Raw genomic sequence first — 8,925 nt, 5'->3', positions numbered from 1 at the left:
CACAAACACGTCGACCACCACGGACCACGGATCAAGTTACACCGCGACACGCGAATCACGTGCCACGGATTACCAACGACCCGAACACGCACCCGACCGGTCAGTACGATTTGAAAACACGTCGTGTCATCACAATGCTCCAACACCAACCCACACATATGAACCGCAGCAGTCTATACTGATACCGTACGACGACGTACGTACAGCGAGATTTTCACTGCCAGAGTTCCACGGGCACATAAGGCGGAATCGATACTATACCAGTCACGTATAGATAGGTCGGGCTGGACAAACATTATTGAACCGCAGTTAAAGGGCGCAGCCAGTACATGGTGGGACACCATCAGGTTACTGGACCTCACCTGGGATGAGTTCCGCGCCGAATTTTTAGAAAAGTTCGACAACGCGGACATACAATCTCGACTGCGGGCCGAGATAGTATCGGTTAGACAAACGTCTACGCAGTCGCTGACGGAATTCGTGATTAAAAAAAATCAACTCGCGCGCCGCATCAACACCAGGCTACCTGAACCACAGCTAGTCAGTACGATAACCGGATTAACGCGAGACGAATACCGCACCCACATACGGCTGCAAAGACCAGCGACATTCGCCGACCTTCGCCGGATCGCTGGCATCCTGGATTACACACCGGAACAGACACCACCACCACCGCTATCTCGACCGCAACCGAAACCGGAATATAAAAAGATCGGACAAGCCCGTGCAACACGGCCGACCTACCAACAGCGAGCACGGGACGGTACAGCTGGAAAACCACAACCGCCCAACCCGTGCAAATACTGCGGAGGGCCTCACTGGAACAGTGACTGCCCCGGGTACACACCGGCGTCGGGAAACGGCAACTGAGTCGGCGGACATTTGTCCGCGCCGCCGTCTCACACACACACACACACACGCAACAACGCCACCACCAGCAACACTCGGCATTACGGACGGGGATATAACTGTCAAACGCGCATCAACAAGCTCGGCGTCATCAGATATATCACCCGCCCACACACACAAAATTTCATTAAGTAGTAGGTCGTCATCACCACACACAAACACACAGACCACTACTATGAAATTCACGCGTGCACCGTTGGAACATACAAGTAGCACAGAGGCAACCGAAACGGACGCTCTGATAATGGCGGTGCAAACCGCTCACCAGAGCACCGGAAACGCGGTTCAGAACCAGTTGCCCCGCTACAGTACACAACCAACGACGAGGAACGAAAAACGAACATGCCCCGACAAAATTCCGACCCCCGCGGTCGAGCTCGAATTTAGGTCAGGCTTCGTAACAGCGTTACTCGATTCACAAGCACCAAAGTCATATGTAAGCCCGAACATTGCACACACATTTGGCACACCACACCACGGACAATCCACACACGTACGAATGGCGGACGGACACACCACAATGACAAGTGGTACCGCCACATTCGTAGCCAGGATCGGAGACCTAACGGTCACTTTCACTGCAGCCATTCTGGACAACCTATACTGCGACATGCTCCTAGGACACGACTTCCTCGTACACAACGAAGTCACCTGGGACTACACAACGAGCACGATAAATAGCCACCACCACCCTACACCAGACATCGATAATTTGGTAATACATGGTGACATACACACGCGCGCGAAAATAACCGAAGTAATTCGCAACTACCCGGACGTTTTCAGCGGCAACGTGGGTCGCACCAGATTAATCGAACACGACATACTCCTGAAGAACCAAACACCGATAGCGCTCAAACCATATCCCTACCCGCAGGCAAAACAGGCCACAATCGACACCATGGTACAGGATATGGAACAACAGGGACTTGTGGAGCAAAGCACATCACCATGGGCCGCACCCGTCGTCTTAGCAAAAAAGAAAGACGGATCGCCCCGACTGTGCATCGACTACAGACGACTCAATGACGTCACTGAGTCCGACGCTTACCCAATGCCGGACCTCAATACGTTGATACGTCAAATGCGAGGCGCAAAAATATTTAGCATTTTGGACCTCAAGTCGGGATACTGGCAAGTACCACTTAACCAAAACGCTCGAAAATACACGGCATTCCGGACGCGTCGGGGTCTGTATCAATTCCGAGTCCTTCCCTTTGGCCTTAAGAACAGCCCCATGACCTTTGTACGTTTAATGAACGAAGTACTGAGAGGGTACCTGGATGAGTTCGTCCGCGTATATCTTGATGATATAGTGGTGTTTTCAAACACTACGGACGAACACCAGTGCCACTTGGACAAAGTTCTGGAACGTCTACAGAGACACGGGTTAACATGCAACACCGAATAATGCAGTTTCGGATCAACCGAAATATCATTTCTCGGACACTTAGTCACCTCCGACGGCATAGACAAACAACCGGAGAAACTAGAAGGCATCATGCGGTTCCCAACACCAACCAAAGTTAGGGACCTACGGAAGTTCCTGGGCGTCTGCAACTGGTACAGCCAATTTGTCGACAACTACGCGGACACCGTAGCGCCACTAACAGACCGGCTCAAACAGGGTACCAAATGGTCATGGAGCGAGACCGAACAGGCGGCATTCGATACAATAAAACGCGCCTTGTACGACTCGCCAAAACTGTCGACACCGGATTACGGAAAACCGTTCTGCCTACAAACGGATGCTAGCGAAATAGGAGCAGGTGCCGTCCTTTTCCAACGGGGTGACAGACCGGACGAAAGACGGATAATCGCCTACGCAAGCAGGAAGTTTAGTGACACACAGAAACGGTACGCCGCGGTTGAACGCGAGCGTCTCGCGATAATTTGGGCAATCGACAAATTCAGAACATATTTGGAAGCTCGCCGTTTTGATCTTTACACGGACAACGCAGCACTAACGTGGCTCCACCGAGCAAAGAACACAAACTCCAAGTTAACCAGGTGGGCACTACAACTGGCTAACCTGGACTACCACACCACGCATGTACCCGGCGTGCAAAACGAGGCGCCGGATATGCTATCACGGAACCCGGCACCCGGGCCACCGGTAGACGAGGAACACCTCGAGGAGCGACTAGTAGGGGCACCCACACCACCAGACAACACCACTACTAGCGCACCGGCCGACAATCTGTTCGCCACTACGGACCCGGACAAACCAAACAACGACCACACCATCACACACACTATGCTCGCAACTTGGCAGGCCAACGACCCCAAAACACGTGACATAGTGGATAACGGGACACCGGACGAGCCGGCGCACAGCACCAGAAACGCCACGAGAAAGAATAGCCAATACATTTTTACCGACGGCCTTCTGCGGAAAAAGCTGGGCGAACACACACCCGTAGTCGTACCAAACGACAAAGCACAGAAGGTGATTTGGATATACCACAACCACGTCCTCGCAAACCACCCAGGTTGGAAAGAAACATACAGGGCGGTAAGACAGCGTTTTTTTTGGAACGGCCAAAAAAACGACGTCCGACTGTATGTCAAGTCGTGCCACATTTGCGCGTGTACAAAACCACTGAACGCGCGCGCAGATGACCCGATCTCCGCCAGAACACCGCGACACCCCTGGGAGGTAATCAGCATAGATCTCATGGGCCCCTACCCGCGTACGAGTAGGGGAAAACAATATTTACTGGTTGCCACGGATTTGTTTAGTAGATGGACCGAAGCATACCCGCTCGGAACAGCCACTACAAAGACAATAACCGAAACGCTTGAAAGAGAATTCTTTTCACGTTTCGGATACCCCCGTGTGTGTTTAAGCGACAACGGCCCGCAGTTCGTATCGAATGACATGTGCAAAGCAATCGAACGATGGGGAGCCGAGGGCTGAACAACTCCGGTATATCATCCGAGGGCCAACCCAGTCGAGCGCCGCAACCAGGAAATAAAAAAAGGTCTACGCGCGCTACTCGTCGACGGGAACCACAACACCTGGGACACCAAGTTAGCCCCCATACTGTTCTCTATCAGGAATAGACGCAACGACCAGACAGGATACCCACCGTCGGTACTTGTCCTCGGCAGAGAGGGCAAGCGACCCGGGGACTGGGCACTGTCTCGGACAGCGGACAACCAGATAGAGCACACAGATAGGGAAACGCGAAACGGGAAAGTGCCGTACTGGACGTACCACCTGTAACAGGGGGCCAGACGGACACAAAATACCGAACAGGTGACATGGTGTACTACAAAGCACACCACCTGTCGAGCGCGCACAAAAAATTTCACGCCGGCTTCGCACCGAAATGGTGGGGACCAGTGAAGTTACACAGACGCGTGGGCAAAGGCGTGTTCCTCACGGACCAACAACCCGCACGCAAAATCCACGTGTCCTGTCTCAAACGGGCGACGATCACAGCATAACCCCACCCTACACCACCCCACCCACCAACAAACCCATAACTAAATCTAACAAATTTTAGTCGGAACAACAGCCCTACCATGGACCAACAACGGCCGACCACACCGCCAACCGCCATCCAACAAGCGGCCGAGTTGCTGGAACGTAGCCAGCAACTACTGAAGGCGGCCAGCATGGAGGAGGCGACCAACACCACCACGGCGGCACGGGTACGGCGGATGTCAACGGCGCAGCTGCAGCGGGATCCGGTGTTGTGGGCCGCCTACACACGGGGGTGGGAGGACCGCACCGAGGTATTTAAAGCTGCGTACACACGTTCAGTTTTTGTGTAAAACTTGACTGAACAGGCCTGGCCGTTCAGGCAAGTCCTAACGTATGTATGCAAAAACTGAAGGCTCGTTCAGTCCTGGGCGCGGCATGAACTGAACTGGTTGTTCTTGATTTTTTGAATTGGCGCGAACGACCACGTGCATATATAAATTAATAATATATTGAAAATTTTATGAAACTCAACTTTTCAGATATTATTCATCGTATATCAACTATTATTAATAATATAATTAAGGTATTATATCGGAAGAGTAAGTACAGATATAATAATTATAAATAATTATAAAACTATTGTAAATGATTATCTTCAGTATTTTAAATTATAATAATAGTATGGACTCTCGAAATTGGCCACAAAAGATCCTGAGCGAATTTATTGAACTATACCGAGAAAACCCATGTTTATGGAAAGTGAAGACATCAGAATATAGTGACAAAAATAAAAAAAACGATGCATATGATGTATTACTCGTCAAACTAAAAGAGATAAACCCAAACTCGAACAGACAAGACGTGGCAAAAAAAATTAATTCATTACGCAGTTGCTTCCGCAAGGAGTATAAGAAAGTAGTCGCATCAATGAAATCGGGCGCTGGTACAGATGATATCTACAAGCCCAACTTATGGTATTTTGACTCATTGATGTTTCTTAAGGACCACGAAATGCCAAGATCGAGCATCGGTAGTGACTGTCCAGAATTCATTGATACTCTTAGTCAGGTAAATATATTAAGAACTCATATACTTATTACTTGTATAGTACAGTAAGGTCTCGATAATCCGAACGAGATTGGGGAAAGGGGTCGTTCGGATTAGCGATTTGTTCGGATTACCTATGGCTTAAAAAAAAAAACATCAATTTTATTTTTATTTACAAAATGAAATTTTATTTTTATTTGTATTAATCGTGTAAAAACTCGTTATTTCAAAAGACATTGAATACATAAAAATATTAATATTAATTATGAACTTTACCATTTAAAATATTGATTTTTTTTTGTACATTGGTTCCCGTTATGAATTGGTAGCCTTGTCCCACATAATTGAAAAACTTTATTACCGGAAAATATTATTTATAAATACATACATAATATGTACATATTATGTAGTATGGCGATAAGATAATTCTCAAGCCCGTTCGGATTACCGCGTCTTTCGGATTAGCCTGTGTTCGGATAATCGAGACCCTACTGTATATAGTTAAAACAATATTACAATATTACCTAGATAGAAAGAATTTATTTTTAGTTATAGTATCAACAATTTTGGATTTTGATTATTTAAAATATTATTAAATATAAACGTATAATCTAATTGTTTACAATATTCTATTACGAACTCTAGTTATCATTACCAACATATTTATTTTTAGAATTTAATGATTATTTTAATAGATCAATGGGGAATAGTACAAATACGACACAAGTATAAAACAAATAAGATAATTTCCTTTTCTTCAACATACTGAAATTATATTTTATAATTTATAAATAATAAAAACAAAAAAGAAAGCTTAAAATAAAAATGTTTCATTTATTAATACGTTTTTAACGTTTTAACTTCTTTGATAGATAATTAAAAAAAAAGATACGAGTATTGTTATTAATCATTAACAAATACAATGTATAGTATAACTATAATATAATAATACGTACAGGCATGTAATATTATTATACAAATAATAATTAAATTAGAATAATTTAAATCTTAATTATAAACAAAAAATATATATACTATAACTAGCTACTATAAATAAATACTAAATACAATTAAAATCATAATAGAAATCCTGAATTTATAATAAATGTAACAATACGTACATAAAATAATAATGTAGATAAATAATATTCGGTGTGACCATTTAACAAAGTAAATATTTTTTGCAAACAAGATATAAAAATAAAATAAAATAAGTGTTTTGTATGGAGAATGTAGTATAATGTTGATATTTTTTGAAAAGTGTTAAAATAAATAAACAAGTAGGTAATAACAAAAATTCGCCAAAAGTATAAGAAATTTTTTTTTAACACAATAACAAATTTACAAATATCTAATCCTGTTTCTCCATGTCCTATAACTAATAGCTCATTGACCAAAAATAACAATCGTAAAAGAAAAAATCATTCACAAGAGATGAATAACAAGGCTGATGAAGTGTTAACTTTAGTTGGAGAGAAACTTAAGTTTTCAAATCCTGAAGATGCCCATGATGTTACTGGTAAAAATATTGCAAGAAAATTACGAACTTTAGACCCTATGATGAGGATTTATGCAGAAAAAATAATTTATGATGCCTTGTTCGAAGCCCAGTTGGGCACTTTAAATAGATATGCACGTATTGAAATTCCGCAAATACCAGATCAAAATTCTCCAAATTCAGCAGTCAACAACTCAATTACTGACAAATCCATACATAATATCCCAGGTACATCATCGCCATTGTTTTTTCAAGGTACTGAACAAAATGTTGAGCACGTCTATCAAAATCTACAGCCCGCACAATCGCGCTTATTTTCAATTTCAAATCTAATTGATGAAAATCAACCATACAAAAACGGACAAGAAACACCAGGAAATGATGTAGGCGAGTTCTTGTATTTTAAATAAATTGAAGTGTATTGCACTTATCAGTTTTTATGTATTTTAAAAGGTATAAACTTTTCAAGTCTGAAGTCATAACGGTTTTTATTTACTTTGAAATCAATTTTTACGAAAGTTAATGTTTTTTTTTTCAATTTTAATATGATAGTTAATGTTTTTTTAATTTTAATATGGAAGTTAATTTTTTTTTAATCATAAAAAGTAAATGTTTTGTTGTTTTTATACCAAAATACGTTAAATAAGTAAATTAAGATAAGTTGTTTTTCAAACGTTATTGAAATTTAAACTTTTTAACTAATAGTTACTCTGTTAAGTTGCTTTTAATAAAATTTAATTTTAAAAGGTTGAATTTTTTTTATATGTTATTGTAAATTTTTAGTTTTAAATTATTCGGTATTGTTGTTTTTTCTAAAACATTGTTTTAAATAGTGAGATTAGTAGTTAGGTACCTAATTTATTAATCCTTGCCTGCTGTTACGCGATTATGTTGCCATGCAAGACACCCTTCTTCATTGAAATACTTCAAAAATATTTCACGTACTTCCTTGGATTCTTCTCCAGCATGACGGTTATGTCCACGTTGTAAATTCGTTAAAATAAGTCCCTCTTTATCTATATTTATATTTCCAGAATTGTCATTATTTATCATTGGACAACATAAACGAATCTTTACAATTTCTTCGTAAAAAATTATGAAGTGTGCAACAAGCTAACACTGCTCTTTCAATATTTTCTAATTTCATGTTAATAGGAGTATGAAAAATGCGAAATCGTGCAGATAAAATCCCAAAGGCATTTTCTACTACATTTCGAGCTCTCGATAGCCGGTAGTTGAATACTTTACGTTCATAATTTAGTTCCTTTTGATTGTACGGTTTTAAAAAATTTGGCTTTAATGAAAAAGCCTCATCACCAATAAAAACATAAGGTAAATTATTTTTACTTCCTTGAAATTCACACGGAGATGGAATATTTAATGTGTTATTTTTAAGCTTATTATAAAAATTTGTATTTTCAATAACACCTCCATCTGAGAAACGGCCATTAGTCCCGAAATCACATAATATAAATTCGTAGTTGGCGTTTACAATCGCCATTAAAACTAAACTAAAGAATCCCTTATAGTTGTAATAAAACGAACCACTTTTGGGAGGACAAGCTATGGATACATGTTTACCATCAACTGCTCCCAAACAGTGAGGAAAATTCCATTTTGTCTCGAACTTTCTTGAAATTTCTTTCCATTCATCTTCTGAATTTGGAAACTACATAACGTTAAAAACGAAAAAAATTAATATTACATTCAACAACTAGATCGACAATGATATAAATAATTATATGAAAATAAAAATACTAATTTACTTTTAAATAATCTTTCCATAGAACTTTACAAATAGCAGTACAGGTTTCAGGTATTATCTGTCCAAGTGATTGAGGAGATATAGCTACAGAGTACTTTAAATCTTGCATACTTCTTCCAGTCGCCAAAAATCGCAAAGTTGTTGACAGCCTCTCGTGTGGAGTGATAGCCGTTCTCATTACAGTATCCTGTTTTTTTATAAGTGGTGTTACCAAATTTAAAAGTTCGATGTATGTGTCCTCGTCCATACGCAAATAGTTTCGCCAGTCATCTG

The 8,925-nt window shown here is 41.3% G+C and overlaps 1 protein-coding gene across 1 annotated transcript; it reads left to right on the top strand.

Annotated features, from left to right (window-relative positions):
* Positions 1-4,987: 4,987 nt before the first annotated feature.
* Positions 4,988-7,462, top strand: LOC149062875 (uncharacterized). The gene is made up of 2 exons (XM_089215924.1): positions 4,988-5,410; positions 6,674-7,462. Exons 1-2 carry the CDS (start codon positions 4,988-4,990, stop codon positions 7,295-7,297), a joined length of 1,047 nt encoding a protein of 348 aa, XP_089072050.1. The 3' UTR covers positions 7,298-7,462.
* The last annotated feature ends 1,463 nt before the right edge of the window (positions 7,463-8,925 follow it).

This window comes from Diuraphis noxia, unplaced genomic scaffold, assembly GCF_037042655.1.
Source record: "Diuraphis noxia isolate RWA-SAM2 unplaced genomic scaffold, SU_Dnox_SAM2 contig0001, whole genome shotgun sequence".
Classification (NCBI taxonomy): domain Eukaryota; kingdom Metazoa; phylum Arthropoda; class Insecta; order Hemiptera; family Aphididae; genus Diuraphis; species Diuraphis noxia.
Note: the sequence above shows the minus strand (reverse complement) of the source record. Positions and strands in the feature narration are given on the sequence as shown.